We start from the raw sequence: 17974 nt of genomic DNA on the forward strand, positions 1-17974 counted from the left end.
TCATAGAATAATGTAGTAGGTGTTCACTGCTCTTCAAGTTTTCATAATAGTTTAAGAAGGATTGAATTAATTCCTCTTCAAGTGTTAGAATCCACCAGGATTGCCATCTTGTACTGGGTTTTCTTTGTTGGGAGGTTTTTGATTATTGATTCAATATCCTTAGTAGTTATGGGTCTATTCAAATTTCTCTTTCTTCATGATTCATTCTTGGTAGGTTGTGTGTTTCTAGGACCTTGTTTATTTCATCTAAGTTATCCAAGTTTTTGGTATCCTCTATTATAATCCATTTCTATAAAATTCTATAATTAGAATATAGAAATGTATGGAAAATTTATAAAATTCGTAGTAATTCTATTAAATTCTATATTTTAGATATAAAAATATATAGAAAATTCTATAAAATTGGTAGTAATTCTATAAAATTAGTAGTAATGTCCACTCTTTTGTTTCTAATTTCTGATATTTGAGTCTTCTCTCTCTCTCTTTTTCCTTAGTAAATCTAACTAAAGTTGCATGAATTTTGTTGATCTTTCCAATGAGCCAACTCTTGTTTTTGATTTCCTTTATTGTTTTTGTATTTTCTATTTTACTTATTGAAGCTCCAGTCTTTATTATTTTCTTATTTCTGGCAGCTTTGGGCTGCTATATCTTTCTGATGAATTGATACTTTTGTTATTATATAATGTCCTTCTTTGCCTTTTGTAATAGTTTTTACTTTAAGTCTATTTTGTCTAGTATTAGTATAGCCACCCCTCCTCTTTTGGTTACTATTTGTGTGGAATATCCTTTTCCAACCTTTTTCAATCTATTCATGCCCTTGGATCTAAGTTGGGTCCCTTGTTGATAGCATACAGTTAGATTCTGTTTTTTTTTTGAAATCCATTTTGTCAACATATGTCTTTTTATCGGGGAGTTTAATTCATTTACACTTAAAGTAATTACTGTTGGTGAAAAGCTTACTATTGTAATTTTGTTATTTGTTTACTGTGTTATACCTTTATTGAACCTCATTTTCTCCATTATTGCCTTCCTTTGTGCTCAGTTGACTCTTTTTGTAGTGATACATTTTGATTCCCTTCTCAACGCCTTTTGCATATCTTTTTTAGATATTTTCATTGTGGTTACCATGGGGATTACATAAAACATCTTAAAGTTATAATAATCAATTTTAAATTGATACCAGCTTAACTTCAATTGCATCCAGAAACTACCCTTTACAGTTCTGCCTCCCTTTCTTTATGTTAGTGATGTCCCAAGTTACATCTTTATACAATGTGCACCCATTGACACAGATTTCCAATTATTTTTTAGGCATTTGTCTTTTGCTTCAACTTGAAGGACTCAAGTTTTTTGAGTAGGGCAGGTCTTGTGATAACAAATGGCTGCTTATAAATGTAATAACTCCCCTAAGAGTTAACACCCCAGCTTCTCAAGGGCTTTGCTTTTATACTGTGTTCCTCTACCAGTATTTTCTTGCCTCCATTTTCTGTGGCTCTGTAGTCCTTCTGTGACTTTCACGAGCTGTGCTCACTTTCACGTGGTTTTTCCTAGCCTGAGATCTGAGGTCCATTTTAAACAACACAGAGACTGATCCTTCCAGCAGCCCCCAGGAAGGTTACAGCATTGCAGATTAGTTCCACTCTGCTTTCTCTGGTTTGACAAAGTAACTGGGGACGGGGCCACTGCTTCCCTCCATCCACACCATGCCAGGGAGGGAGTGGGTTGAGGATGAATTAAAAAATCACAAAATGTTCTAGCTTTTTGAATGGGGCTTTTTCTTGATTGGGCATTTGCTTGGATACTATAGATATTTGTCTGATATCCAGAAATCTTATAAAGTCATTTTATTTAGTCTCTAGTCATTTAAAAAAATGTTTCTATGGGGGAATGAGGATTTGGATCTTCCTATTCTACCATCTTGCTTTAAGCTTTTATCTCCTTCACATTTGAAGAATAATTTTACTGGCACAGAATTTTAGATTGGTGGTTTTCTTCTTTTAATGCTTTAAATATTTTATTCTACTCTCTCTGTGCTTGCATGGTTTTGAAGATTAGTTTGATATAACACTTATCCTTGATTTGTTATAGGTATAGCATTTTCCCCACTGTGGCTCCTTTCAAGATTTTCTCTTTGTCTTTTATCTTCTGCATTTTAAATATGATTTACATATGTGCAGATTTCTTCGGTATTTATTCTTCTTGGTATTCTATGAACTTCCTGGATCTGTGGTTTGGTATCTATCATTAACTTTCAGAAATCCTTAGTCATTATTGCTTCAAATAGTGCTTGTTTTCCTCCCTCCCTCCTTCTTTCTTTCTTTTTCTTTCTTTCTTTCTTCTTTCTTTTCTTTCTTTCTTCCTTCCTTCCTTCCTTCCTTCCTTCCTTCCTTCCTTCTTTCTTCTTCTTACACCCATGTTATACCTTATGTAATTGTTTCACAGTTCTTGGTTATTCTGTTATTTAATTTCCATTTTAAAAATCTCTTCGGATTTCAGTTTTGGAGGACTCCATCGATGTTTCTTCAAGTCCCTGATTCTTTCCTTGGCTGTGTCCAATCTATTGATGAGCTGATCAAAGGCATTCTTCATTTCTATTACATTGTGCTTCATTTCTAGTATTTCTTTTTCATTCTTCCTTAGTGTTCCCATCACTCAGCTAAAATTACCCATCTGTTCTTTCATGGTGTTCATGTTTCCCTTCTGTTGAAGAACTTCATTTAACCAGTATTTAAGAGTAGGTCTGCAAGCAACAAATTCTTTTAGTTTGCCATCATCTGAGGATGTTTTTTTCCTATGCATTCTTGAAGGATAGTTTCAATGAGTACAGAGTTTGCAGTTAATAGGTTTTTTTTTTCAGCAGTTGAAAAATATCCAACTCTTCTCTGGCTTCCACAGTTTCATATGAAAAAATCACTCTCACTTGAATTGGTAGCTCCCTATAAAAACCTATCGATAATGTGTCATTTCACTCTGGCTGTTCTCAATATTTTTTTTTTCTCAATATTTTTTGCTTTTAGTTTTTAGGAGTTTAATTATGATGTGTCCTGGCATGGATTTCTTTGGGTTTATTCTGTTTGGGGTTTGCTCAGCTGAAATCTGTAAGTTTGCACTTTTCACCAAATTTGGGAAGTTTTCAGCCATTATTGCTTCACATACTGTTTCAGCCCCATTCTCTTTCTACTTTCCTACTCCAATTCCAAAGATACGAATGTTGGCTTAAAAAAATGTTACACAGAGGCTTCCCTGGTGGCGCAGTGGTTGGGAATCCACCTGCCAATGCAGGGGACATGGGTTCAAGCCCTGGTCCAGGAGGATTCCACATGCCATGGAGCAGCTGGGCCCGTGCACCACAACTACTGAAGCCCACACGCCTGGAGCCCATGCTCCATGGCAGAAGAGGCCACCACAATGAGAAGACCACACACCTCAATGAAGAGTAGCCCCCCTTCACCACAGCTAGAGAAAGCCCATGCTCAGCAATGAAGACCCAACACAGCCAAAAATAAATAAAACAAACAAACAAAAAATGTTACACTGGTCCCTGAGGCTCTATTTATTTATTTGTTTATTTTAAAAGTCAATTTTCTATGTTTTTCAGATTGGGTAAATGCTATTAACCTGTCCTTAAGTTCACAGATTTTATCCTGTTATCTTCATTCTACTAGGATACCATCCGGTGAAGTGTTTTTCTTTGTTTTTTTAATATGAAGTGAGAGAGTAGCATTGACATGTACACTACCAAATGTAAAATAGATAGTGGGAAGCAGCTGCATAGTACAGGGAGATCAGCTCAGTGCTTTGTGACCACCTAGAGGGGTGAGATAGAGAAGGTGGAGGGATGCTCAAGAGGGAGGGATATGGGGATTTATGTATACATATAGCTGATTCACTTTGTTATACAGCAGAAACTAACAGAACATTGTAAAGCAATTATACTCCAATAAAGATGTTAAAAAATTTATTGTATTTTTCTGTTGTATAATTTCTGTTTGGTTCGTTTTTTTAAATAACTTCTATTTCTTTGCTGTGACTTTCTATTTTTCATTTGTTTTAAAATAATTTACTTGCCTTTTTATTAGTATTTTATGATGAGTTGTAAAATCCTTTTCAGATAATCTGATTCATCTCAGTGTTGATGTCAGCTGTTTGTCTTTCTTATTCAAATTGTGATTTTCCTGGCTGGAAAATGACTTTCTATTGTATCCTGAACATTTTAGTTTAGTATGTTAGGAGACTCTGGGTCCTATTTAAATCTTTTTTAGTAGGCAGTCACCTTAATTTTAGCATGTGGATTCTGGCCTACTTCTGTCAGCTGTGGTTCCAATGGAAGTTTAGGTTTTAGAACCTTTGTGGTGCTATTTTTCTGCCTGATTTATCTGGTGTCACCAGGGCTCCCACTGGTTTCTGCTTGTGCTACCTCAGAGGGTGGAAGGGCTTTCACCAGGCCTGTTGCCCAGTGTCTCTCACTGGGGGATGGAAATCTCAGGTCTGCAAGAACAGAGGCTTCCCTGGCTGGTCCTTTACTTTTACAGGGTCCTCCCTGCCTGTGGAAGTGGAGAGAGCTTCCTGGGATGAGCACTTGTTGTGGCAGGGCATCTCTTATTGATGCCTCCTGGCTACTGCAGTGTCTCTGGGTGATAAAGGGCAGAGATGAGAGCCCTTCACTTAGTTTATTATTATTAGTGGGGAATATGGTCTTGATCAATCTTCTTTGCTGGTGCTGCCAGGCTCACCTCCTGTTAGAGGGAATCCTGTTCAATCTGGGGGAGAAATGAGCCTCCCTGGGCTGCCTTCTGTTGTTAAGTTGGAGGTCAGGAAATACCCGAGAGGCCTAGAGAAATGAGGGAGACTTTCAAATGTGCTGTGACTCACATATACCCAAGTGACATTTTCCACTTAAAGAATTGACATTGTCAGTTCTCAATTATTTGGGGTTCCCTGCTTCTGTGTGATAGCTTCTATGTTTGATGGGAAACCTGAAACTTCTAGGTTCAGTTTGACAGGATTTACCAATTTATATATGAAAAGCACCTCCAAAATTATAAAGTGCTTTTGCAGCTACAACTTCACTTGCTTTCCACAATCACAGTGTGAGACCATCAAGATTGAGATTATTCCTATTTTGCTAATAAGAAAACATAGTAAGTTGGGAGACTGAGACTCATCCAGAAGTGATTTCTCATTCAGAGCCGTCTATTGATACTTTTCCCCCGTGAAACCAGACCTTTACTGGGTGACAGAAGGCTGTGGAAATAGTTGATTTAAGGGGACCCAGCTTGCCATGTCCTCGGCTGCAACTAACACAGTAGGTTACCATGGAAGTAAAGAGTGGATAAATTCCAAGTTCAAGCTTATGTTCCATATAAAGTACCCTAAGAATTTGGAAATCAAATTACCCTTAGAGAATCTGTTGGTAAAAAGTCTTCCCAGATAGATGAAATTATCCATCTGAACAGGTCACCTCAGGGAAGAGGGTATCATATCAGAAAGGAGGTTGCTGAATTCCAATAGAGGGAAATGGGGTGTAGTCCACAAAGGCAAGATTGAAATTTGATGTAGAAAGCTGTAGCCTGACCAAACAATAGGGAGTTGGTTGAATAAACTATAGCTCATATAGTGAGATACAATGTGATCATTAAAAGTGAGATCAATTTATATATATATAGAGGTAGAAAGGTGTTCGAAATATATAAACAAGAAACATATAGGAGTATATAGTACGATTTGATTTTTATTCTATATGCATGCATGTAGATTTATCTCTGCATAGAGGAATTATGAAGTCTTTTTTTTGGTTCTCTATATTTTAAAAACATTCTATAATGAACAAATGTTTCTCAGTTACTTATAAAAGAGCCGTAGCCTAATCCACTTGTTATGAACTGAATGTTTGTGTCCCACAAAAATTCATATATTGAAATTCTCCCTCCCCCAATATGATAATAGATTGAGCCTTTGGAGGTGATTTGGATTAGATGAGATGATGAAAGTTGAACCCTCATGAATGGGATCAGTGACACTTTAAGAGTCATGAGAGAGCATGCTTCTCTCTCTGCTCTCCACCATGTGAGGATACAGTGAAAGATAGCTGTCTAGAAAGCAGGCTCTCATCAGACACCACATCTGCCAGGTCTTGGGCTTCCCAGCCTCCAGACCATGAGAAATAAATGTTTGCTTTGTATAAGCCAACCGGTGTCTGGTATTTTGTTATAGTAGCCTAAATGGACTGACAGAAATAGTATTGTAACCTTATTGTATTGTAACTTGATTGTCTAAAGACAATGTGTCAAGAGTAAGAAGGGTGTTGAATGGATTGAATAAAAAGGAAGCCTAAGAGTAAGAATTTGTTAGTTTAATTAGTAGCAACAGGGCTGAAATTAGAAGGAGCCTGACTAATGTATTTTGATTGATTTTTAAAAATTTGCCAGGCACTTAACCAGGTAGTACTTCATGATAGCTCAGTTAATCTGCATAACCACTCTGTGTGGAAGGTATGATTATTACCCCCATTTTCCAGATGTGGCCTCTGAGGCTCACAGAGGGGAATTAGCTTGCCCAAGGCCATACAGCTAATAAATGGCAAAGCCAGGACTAGAACCCAGATCTCCTTGTGTTCTACCCACTGGAGGCCCTGGGCATGTAGTTTCCAGAGAGGGAGGCTCTGCTTTGGGGCAAGGAGAGATCACTGGCCTCTTTTGTGGCCTGGAGGAAATAACCCCTGAGTTCATGAGGCTCCATGTGTGAATATTCTTGTTGGATGTGAGGTGGAGAAAAGAGAAGGGGCCCTGGAGGGGGTGAAGAGCCAGATCCCTGGATAGATCTATCCCCCAATGTGAATGAACAAACTGGTGTTCAGTCAGTATGCTTTTGTGAGTTAAGTGGGTGTCAGTCTTGTCCTCCCAGCTCATCAATGCTAGATAGACTCTGCACTCCACAGTGCTGTCCAGAACCAGGCATCCTGATACCTGTTTTGTCTTATTTTAACATCAACTTTTAACCTACCTGCAGATTCTGTCTTTATAAGGTGGTTCATCCATTAAGGCTAGGTCAGGGTACCTTTTTTTTGAAGGTACGCCACCTTTCCTTTAATTTGTAGCTACTACACAGTAAACTCACACACATAAATGATTGAAGATTTTAAATTCTAGACCAAAAAACTGTATCAACCAACATCTTCAAATCAGAACACAAGTGCAGAAGGGAGCCAGTGAGCAATTTAGCACTGGGCTAAACAAATGACAGTGAACATTCTGACGGGGTCACACACCCATACCCCACTGGTATGACAGGTTCAAGATAACACACAACAGGAAGTTTAAAGTCAATCATATACACTGTTGTACCTTGGAAAGTTCAGACTTGAGCTGCTGTGACAATCATTCTATAAACCTGGGGCTAATGAAAAGTCAGGTTCTCAAAGAACCTACACAGCCTGGGTTCTGATTTATACATCAGTTGCATGACGTTCATGCAGGTATATGGCTAACATTATCACACTACAGGTAACAATGGTCATATATATGAATACTACTTCTAAAGCTGCCTGATCAATACACCCCAGCAAAAAGGACAATTACTTCACCATCACTTTGGTTTATATCTCTGGCTTAACGAGTCCTAAAGTCCCCATGGCACTTAGCTGGACAATACCAAAGTTAGAGGTCTAGCACTAAAACAGTTTTTTATTCTTGGATAAATTCTCTTCATCTGAATGCCCAAATGACCTGTCCAACCAGATGCTACTGAAGTTACAGTAAACACACACACATACACAAATACTCTTACTATGAGTTACATTCCAAAAAGACTGAATTTATTACCTGTTCCTAAGCCTGAGGCACTGTTAACTAGAATACAGGACATGGTATACATGCTCTGCATTCCTATTGGCAATCACAAAATACAGAAATAACCCTGTCTGCAAATGTGAGGTGGTGGCATGGAAATACTTTATATGAACTGGTGTGGCCAACTGCATGTGAGGTAGGATCAGAGACATGAGTCTTTTGACAGTGATCACCTAGTGACTTTGGTGTACATAGTCTCTTCTGACTGGTGGCAGGGGGTCCAATGATGTTTCACCCACAAAGAGGCAAAGAAGGAACTCAGGACCCAACAGCCTTAGAGACATATATTAATAGGAGAGAATACCACCTACCATCCTTGACACTTTAAAAGAAAACCCAGGACCATATACCCTAGAAAATTGTTGACATAGAAAATACACAACTCAGAGCATTATAAAGGAAATAATTTCTACCAGTGTAAAAGATAGCCTTAAAAGAAAATATGTCAGCCATAATACTACCTGGAAAAGAGGACCTTTTTTGGACCTTATTGGAGCACATTCAATCTTAATTAATTGGAATGCTGGTCATCCTGGACTAGCATATATTCCTTCAGCTTAATTGGCCAGGTGTATTTCTATATTACCTTCTCTTTCCTCCTCCCTTCCCCCCACCTTCTCCACAACTGGGATTCTATAATGGTTAGTGTAGAGCTCTCTAAAGAGTCAGAGTACAAGGCCATGAAAGTGGTTGAAAAGCAACAAAGCTTTGGAAGAGAAAGAGGCTTTTAGGTCACCCCCAAAGCTTTAGAAAATGCCAGGGAAGAGGGCACCAGGCTTAACACAGAAGCTGTTGGTTTCACACAGGCCAACTTCTGAATATGTTTTTGTTTAGCCCCAGCAAGTCACATAGGCCTAAATTAGCTTTCAAAGTGCACTTGCCTTTTGTGAAGACAAGTCACAAATCGCAGAGCATGTAACATACTTTTACTTGCACTGACATCTAAAGGAGACAGGGGCTGCTGTGACTGGTGATGAAACCAATACTTCCTATTTAAGGGGAAGGCACAGACTGTCAAGTCTCACAGCCAGGGAATCAGAGAAGACATGTTCTGTATGGCTTGAAAATCACTTTTTTTTTTTTTTTTGCATTGGAAAAGCTTCTGTTGCTGCCATCAAATGTTTGAAAATGGAACTGCCTCTGAAAGGGAAACAAAGAGTCCTTTACAACCCCAAAGCTTTTCCCTTGTCCTTTGTTTGTTTGGCGTCATCTAATAGCCAAGCCATTTCTTCACATTATGTTAAAAAAAATAACCGAATAGGAAAAAAAATTTAAGGCTTAATCCATGTCTACTTTTTGTTTATAAATGTCTATATAAAAAGTCAGGTCTAGATTTGGCACTTAGAAGAAAGTAATCAGATTTCGTTACAATCACATCTGCCTGTATCATACATAGAATTCTGGGAGGGAGAGGCCTGAGGGTGGGGGAGAGATTTGGTACAACAGATATCATTAAATCATATACTTTGGAAATTGAGAGAGAAAGTGAGGACAATCTTCCTAGGAAGAAACCAATCTGAAGTATAGTATACCCCTTTTGAGACAAGTATTTTTCTTACAGGAAATTTACATTTCCCTACACAACTGTTTCTATAAAATGCTACTTTATAAAATGCTCTCAGAAAAATTTCCCAGTGGTATATCAAAGCTTAACAGCATCAAGAAAAGGTGTTATATGTTTAATAAAAGTCACTATGTAACAAAGATCAGACATAGTTATTAAACTTCTCTGTCTGCTAAATTCAGGCCAAGCTTAAATATTTACCGATCTGGTTTGAAAGCAACTCATAAAAAGACTTGGATTCCTTCTGGTTGGAAGTGTTTAAGGAAAGATCTTGCATTCAGTGAAGTGTGAAGTGTTTCTTAGACAAAATATGTCCATGCATGTTGACAGGCATGACAACTGACTTGGTAGTAATTGAACAGTTTCTAGGGTGACTTTCCAAAAGATACCTGTGCCTAATACATGTACCATAAGCTTTACGTTCTTGCCCAGTTAGTGCCAAATAAAGTTTCATGCTTTCTTTCATATGGCAAACCCCATCCTTGAATTTCTTCTTTAAAAAGCTGCTACTTAGGTTTGCTATTTAGGATTGTTTTAGTTGAGGAATCTGTTATTCTATAAACTAATACTTAACGCATTTTTAAGAAAGGTGTTCATGTAGAATCTGAGCATGGCCACACTCCCAGGCACAGAGCCTCCCTCATGCTTGGAAAAGATAAAGAGTGACCCCAGGCCCATGTAAGCTGTGTAGGAAACAGGCAGATGTCAGGTTCATGGATGAGACAGTGGCAGGTGGTTAAATGCCTTCCTATTTAAGTGGGGCAGTCACATGAGAATGGGATTTTCTGCTCAGGGAACTGGAAGGGTAGGGCAGTGGCAGAGGGCGTCACATTTCTTTCACAGCATAGGTGCTTTATGAGGGTATGAAATGAAAGCCATTAATAGATGATCTTTACTAGTACACCCAGTAACTTTCCTTCAGGAGCCTACCCTCTATTGCTAGGCTCCCGACTACAGATAGCTACTGGGTTTTTACCAGTGCATAAATATTTGGATTCTACTGAACTTTTTTCCTCCTTCAGATTTACAAATCCAACTGTAAAACAGGGAGGTGTTATGTGTTGAGAGTAAATAGGGGATTTTTACAAGGTTTTCCTTAGTTCCATGTATGTCATATACAGGCAACATAGGACATGCTGGGGAATAAAAATAATAAAAGAACAAACAAATTGACTGGAAATAGCAGTGTTGCTCTTCACCACTTCTCAGTCTAGAACTATATTGAAAAGAACTTGTCACTAATGATTAATTTTGTTTTGGATCTAAGAAATAAGGTTTGGTACTATGTACCGCCCTTGTACAGGTCTGTAGAAATAAATCTGAGACCCTTAAACTAACTTTTTATAGGATTTGCAAAGGTCATTTGCCTTTTTTATTTCTCTGAAAAGACCTTAACACACTATTGGAAATATCATACTAGTTAATGGACTATAAAATTCAGATTGAGATATGGGAGAAAGCCCTGGGTATAAAGCAAGATCCAGAATAAACTCATTTGTAGCAGATGATTGGTATTGTCATCCTCTTTGATAACTTCCTTCATAAAGCCAGGGTTTAGATGGAGCTTCCAGATCAAAATGACTTGTACAAATCCCATTTTTTTCCAGAAGTAAGAAGTCAAATGACAACTGGCAACATCTGATGATTTATGTTATATAAGCCAAAGACCAAAGAGTGGAAAGAGGGGATGAGAAGATACAATAGTAAATCACATTGATGTTTTAAAATTATAGGAACAAGGCAGCTATCAAGGAGAGATAAGTAGAAAAATGGCCCCTATTTACATATAAAAAATGACTTAGAGTTCTTCCTTTAAATAGGAATATTTTTTTGTGTCCATAGTTTAGCTAGGGGTAAGAAATCAAGGAACTATCCTGGGTCTTCTCTGCTATTTCTAACACTTCGATTAAAAGGTCCCTCTTCCTTATAGAGAAAAGTAACTAATAAGGTGATCCTTCAGAGATGTCTGTATTTACAAATGTATATGGTAGTAACAGAGGTGGCTCTTTCACTAAGACATCTATTTTTTTTTTAGCTTAAACCAGACACATGGTATACAGAATAGACATCTTAGGTGAAGACATGGATTCTATTGGCAATGGGAGTTCTGAAAATGCTGATAATACGTAGTGCACGACCCAAACTAGCCAAGACTCACCCTACCTCAGCATGTGGAAGTGGGTAAACTAGGACTGAATTTCCAATAGGAAAGTGTACAGCGTGTATCAACCCCAAATGGGGGAAAGTTTGGTGTTTAAACAACACATCCCCTTCTCCCTGGAGTATTTGGGCATGCTTTAAGAATAGACTTTTTTCAAAAGTGTACATTAGCACAAGGTGTTAAGACTACCAGATTTTAAAAGTAGTGCCAATTATGTCTAAAAATCCACAAACTTGATGTGATGTCTAGGGAAGTAAATCCACTGGACTTCATAAAAAGACCTAAGAAGAGGGAGTTCCCTGGCGGTCCAGTGGTTAAGATTCCATGCTTCCACTGTAGGGGGAATGGGTTCGATCCCTGGTCAGGGAACTAAGATCCCACATGCCACGTGGTATGGCCAAAAAAAAAAAAAAGACCTAAGAACAGTCCTGTTTTAGGAAAACTTAGATGGGCACATATGCCATGTGCAAGCCAGGGTCTAAAGCACTGAGATTTTCAGTTTACTCCTGAACTGATGTTGAGAATGCTATTGATCAATATTATTAATTCAGACCTCACTATTTTAGAATTGATCATTGTAGAATGTAGTGGATTTAAGTTTATCAATGGGCTATCTATGAAAAAGGGATTTGGCTGAGTATTATAAGACCTAACCAGGGTGTGAGTTGGGGAAAAACAAGTGTTGTAACTTAAGAAAACTATTTCCTTATATGTTCTAAACCACCAAGCACCCATGGATCATTTTGATTTATTTCTCAGGCAAATGTTGGGGTCTCTATTGGCAATAATGTTAGCTTACATTGTATGACTAAATATAATGGCAAGTAACATTTTCTTTTAAGCTATTCTGCAATTCAGTTACCTGTTGCACACCATCTCTCCACCCCCTCAACAGGGTCTTAATTCTCCACTGTGACAATATTGCAACTTGTTCTAATGCTATAATAGTAAGGGTGGAAATGTAAGGGAGGCTGATCTTTAAGGAAAATGGAATAATGGAAGCAGCCTAATATCTCAGCTGAAAAGCAATATTTTTAAAGCTAAATCCCATTCTAGAATAATAACATATTCTTTCTCTTGCCTATATTCTGGGCTGCTTGACGTGCATATACTGGTTGCTTAACTAGTAAAGGCCCTAAATCCCCTTCCAGACTCTTAAGTGGGAGGAGGGGTGCCCTGGCCCTGCCCATTTAATCCAATTAGAAAAGCAGCACAGCCTTTTTTGAGACAAGGATCATTGTGGGTGTTGCAGGTGCACCTAATATGGAAGCAGATGAATAGCTCACTGTTGCTTAGAGAAACCTGCCTCCTTGGTGATGGCCTTAGAGAGTCCTGTGTCTTCAGAGATGCCTGTGGTCCCAGAGAAGCTCATGGCCCCAGAGATGCTGATGTCTTCATAGAAGCCCATAGCCTTAGAGGTGCCCGTGTTGCCAGAGATGCCTGAGAGCCCAGAGATGCCTGTGTCTCCAGAGAAGCCGACATCCCCAGAAATGTTTATGGCCCTAAGGTTGCCCATGGTCCCATAATAGTCAGGGTGGAGGTCTGCACACTGGCTTTTTACTTGATCCATCTGAACTCGAAGGCCTCCTTCTCTAGAAGGAGTGCCATTCTCCATCAAGGTATTCAGGTCTCCATCAATACCCATAAAGCCGAGAGGACTGGTTAAAGGAGTTCCCAGGTGTTGAGATAATAAACGCCCTAATTGAGAGCAGGTACAGACTTCTTCTGGTGGCTCATCATGGGCTTTCACTTTCTGTCATGGGAGCAAGGAATGGTTGAAAAGAATTAGAAACCAGAGTAAAACTAGGCAAATATCACATTGACCTACAGGGATCTTTCCTGCTGTCACTTATATGGTAGCAAATGACCTTTTGCCCCCTCCTCACCCTCAAACATCTTTTCTTCATCACTTGACATAGTGCTTTAAAAGCCCTACTACTAAAGACCCTCAAGGGTCTTGTATATATAAAAGTTCCCTTTTCTGATAAATGCAATTTTATTACGGGGAGCAGGGAGGGCAAGGGAAAGGATCACTAACATTTATTGAATACCTCCATGTGCCAGGCAATTTAAATATAGTATTTCCTTTTATACTTAAGAGTCTTCTTAGTTAGGAATTAGCTGTATTTTACAGATGAGGAAACCGAGGCTCAGAGAATTTAAGTCACCCCAAATTCACACATTTAGGAAGTGGCAGAGCTGGGATCTGACCCTGCCTCTTCTTAATGCCAAAGTCTATGATCTGTCTACTACTTCATGCTATCTCCAATGGATATTTTCACCTTCAGGGATAACACAATGATTCACTGATACTTTACAACAGTGATTCTTAACTTTTTGTGGGTCATAGACCCCTTTGAAAATCTGAAGAAAATGATGGACCTTCTTCTCAGAAAACTGCATGCATTCACATATGAGTTCATGAGATGGCACACAAACAATTTTTAGGTATAATTTCAGGGGTTTCACAGATCCCCTGAAGGGAATCTGTGGACATCTATGGGTTCATGGACTCCAGTTAAGAGCTCATGCCTTAGGGTATAAGCATACCACTCTTATTTTCCTGGAAATCACAAAATCACACACACACACACACACACACACACACACACACACACAGTGATAACCCTTGGAGAGAGAAACTGAATGGGTAGGTGGCTGGGAGAGTTTTTTCAACGTTCCATTTTGTACATTTTTGTATTCTGCATAGTCTTAACTTTTTTTTTTTTTTTTTTTTTTTTTGCAGTACATGGGCCTCTCACTGTTGTGGCCTCTCCCGTTGCGGAGCACAGGCTCCAGACATGCAGGCTTAGCGGCCATGGCTCACAGGCCCAGCCGCTCCACGGCATGTGGGATCTTCCCGGACCAGGGCACGAACCCGTATCCCCTGCATCGGCAGGCGGATTCTCAACCACTGCACCACCAGGGAAGCCCTGCATATTCCAACTTTATACTTGTACTGCCTTTTTTTTCTTTTAAACGTCAACAGGGTTATCTGTTGGGCTGATTTTGTTTCTCTTCTCTGTATTAAAAAAGGAATGTTAATAATAGTTATTATTTTATTTTATTTTTTTTGCGGTATGTAAGCCTCTCACTGTTGTGGCCTCTCCCGTTGCGGAGCACAGGCTCCGGATGTGCAGGCTCAGTGGCCATGGCTCACGGGCCCAGCCGCTCCACAGCATGTGGGATCTTCCCAGACCGGGGCACGAACCCATGTCCCCTGCATTGGCAGGCAGACTCTCAACTACTGCACCACCAGGGAAGCCCAAAAGTTATTATTTTAAAAGGAAGCCTTACTTACTTTTAAACTTTAGAATCAGAAAGTGATCTGATTCTATCTAGAATGAATGTGATTCTCTCAGGAATTAGGCAGGAATAAGTGAAAGGGCTGTGTTTAGACTAGGAGACCTGCTCTGGAGGCCTTGTGGAGAAGGCTGCTAATAGGTAAAAAAAGAGGCAGGAGACATTAGGAAAATGTTTCCTACTTCTCAGTTCTGCCTAGGGCTTGACCTTCCTGGGGCTGCTTGTTTCCTTTGTTTCCTATGATTTTGAGTTATGCTTCAGTTTTTTTCCTTCCCCTTCCCCGTCTTCTTTTCTTTTTTAATGGAACCAAGTAACTAACTGACTGTTACCTGCCAAGAGGACATTCAAAAGTTTAGGATCTGATGTAATCACAATACATTTATTTTCACAATAAAAGGATATTTGTTTACTTACAGTGAGCAGAAAAGCTATGCCTTATCTGGTCGAAAGGAGGTTCACACCCAGTACCTAAACAGCACACCCTTTCCAAGAATTCTTTTCTAAAAAATATGCCTCCCCTCTACTTCAAACACACCCTTAGGGACCTCTGGATTCCAGAAGCAGCTCAGCATTTTCCATTTTTTGAAAGGAAATCCCCGTTGACTTGTTTAACCTCTAATTAAAAACAAGTGTGTGACTTTGGTTTTGCTGGTACAATGAACAGAGTTTATAATCTACATGGGAAGGAAATCAGATTTTTCATAAGGTTTTCCTAATTGGAAATATAACAATTTCATTGTTCTCATTAGTACACCCAAGAAGTTATACTTATTGATGGATAACAAATATTTGTATTACTTCCCTGTCATTCCCTCTTGTTCCTCCTAATAATTCCATCCAGATCCAAAAAGGGAACCAATCCACTTGTTTAGCTGAGTGTTATATTTACCACTTAATATGGGATGTAAAACAAGAGTTGTGCCTTAGAGCTTTATAGACACAGGATGCTTGGAAAGCAGAGAGTATAACAAGCCAGCCAGGCAGCTTCTCACAAGTACCAATTCAACTCTCAGTGGATTGGGCCTATTCAGAAGGGGCAAGAGGTTCTCATTTTGAGATTTAACTCTTCACCTTTTCTAGTTTGTGCACATCTGCCTCCAGCACTGATCTCTGCTTCTTAATTTCCAAGAGGCTCTCTATCATACTCTGCTTGGGCTGCAGCCCTTTGTCAAAGCGGTTATACATCCCACACCAGAACCTTGAATAAACAAAAAGAAAAAAAAAGTGGGTTAGCTTAGCTGGAGAAATAGATTATTTATGTTTTCCTCATGTCAAGGAAATATTAGCCTGGTAGGTAGGCATATCTCAAAAGTAAGGTAACTTTGATGACATTAAAAAGACTGGACATGCTCATAATTTAAGAGTAAAGTTCCTAGTGGAAAGATCTCTGCTGAAGACAGGCTTCCTAAAGTCGTACTGAGCTCACAGCCACCTCTAAACACACCCCTTGACACGGCCCTGCCCCCATAGGGACAAGATCCAACTTCACCCACCAGTGGGCAGGCACAAGCCCCAGGACCAACCTTAACCACCAGGGGACAGACACCAGAAGCAAAAGGAGCTACAATCCTGCAGGCTGCAGAAAGGAGACCACAAACACAGAAAATTAGACAAAATGAGATGGCAGAGAAATATGATCAAGAAGAAGGCACAAGATAAAAACCCAGAACAACTAAGTGAAATGGAGATAGGCAATATCCTTAAAAAAATAATTCAGAGTAATGATAGTAAAGATCTCAGAAAAAGAATGGAGGTACAGACAGAGAAGATATAAGAAGTGTTTAACAAAGAGCAAGAAGATTCAAAGAACAACAAACAGATGAAAAATACAATAACTGAAATAAAAAATACACCAGAAGGAAATCAATAGCAGAATAAATGAGGCAGAAGAACGAATAAGTGAGCTGGAAGACAGAGCGGTGGAAATCACTACCACAGAACAAAGAATGAAGAGAAATGAGGACAGTCTCAGAGACCTTTGGGAAAACATTAAATGCGCCAATATCTGCATTATAGGGTTCCCAGAAGGAGAAGAGAGAGAGAAAGGGTCTGAGAAAATATTTGAAGAGATAATAGCTGAAAACTTCCCTAACATGAGAAAGGAAATGCTCACTCAAGTCCAGGAAGTGCAGAGTCCCATACAAGATAAACCCAAGGAGGAAAACACCAAGACACATATTAATCAAACTGACAAAAATTAAAGACAAAGAGAAAACATTAAAAGTAACAAGGGAAAAGCAACAAATAACATACAAGGGAATCAAAATAAGGTTATCAGCTGATTTTTTCAGCAGAAACTCTGCAGGCCAGAATCCAGTGGCATGATATATTTAAAGTGATAAAAGGGAAGAACCTACAACCAAGAATACTCTAGCCAGCAATGCTCTTATTCAGACTTGACAGAGAAATCAAAAACTTTACAGACAAACAAAAGTTAAGAGAATTCAGCACCACCAAAAAAGCTTTACAACAAATGCTAAAGGAACTTCTGTAGGAGGAAATGAAAAGGCCACAACTAGAAACAAAATTACGAAAGGGAAGGCTCACCAGTAAAGGCAAACACGAATTTGGTAAAGCTGCAGGATACAAAATTAATACACAGAAATCTCTTGCATTCCTATACACTAACAATGAAAGATCAGAAAGAGAAATTAAGGAAACAATCCCATTTACCATCACAACAAAAATAATAAAATACCTAGAATAAAGCTTCCTAAGGAGGGAAAAGACCTATACTCTGAAAACTGTAAGACACTGATGAAAGAAATTAAAGATGATGCAGACAGATGAACAGATATACCATGTTCCTGGACTGGAAGAATCAAACTTTTGAAAATGACTATACTACCCAAGGCAATCTATTGATTCAATGCAATCCCTACCAAATTACCAATGGCATTTTTCACAGAACTAGAATAAAACATTTTAAATTTGTATGGAAACACAAAAGACCCCAAGTAACCAAATCAATCTTGAGAAAGAAAAAGGGAGCTGGAGGAATCAGGCTCCCTGACTTCAGACTATACTAAAAAGCTACAGTCATCAAAACAGTATGGTACTGGCACAAAAACAGAAATATAGATCAATGGAACAGATAGA

The 17974-nt window shown here is 38.9% G+C and overlaps 1 protein-coding gene across 2 annotated transcripts in view; it reads right to left on the reverse strand.

The window, feature by feature from the left end:
• Positions 1-17974, reverse strand: part of LOC309796620 (phosphatidylinositol-3,5-bisphosphate 3-phosphatase MTMR8-like) — a 218709-nt gene that overhangs the window by 26914 nt on the left and 173821 nt on the right. Inside the window, exons 13-14 of one of the 2 annotated variants that reach the window (XM_082609863.1) lie at positions 15947-16073; positions 9344-13325 (exon numbers count right to left, since the gene is read on the reverse strand). In XM_082609863.1, the coding sequence (XP_082465989.1) occupies positions 12855-13325; positions 15947-16073 (598 nt within the window). In that variant the 3' untranslated portion in view covers positions 9344-12854. Of the gene's footprint in view, positions 1-9343; positions 13326-15946; positions 16074-17974 lie in introns of those variants that run through there. The other variant, XM_082609862.1, reaches the window with a different exon arrangement.

The sequence above is a fragment of the Mesoplodon mirus genome, assembly GCF_964341445.2.
Source record: "Mesoplodon mirus genome assembly, chromosome: X".
Taxonomy (NCBI): domain Eukaryota; kingdom Metazoa; phylum Chordata; class Mammalia; order Artiodactyla; family Ziphiidae; genus Mesoplodon; species Mesoplodon mirus.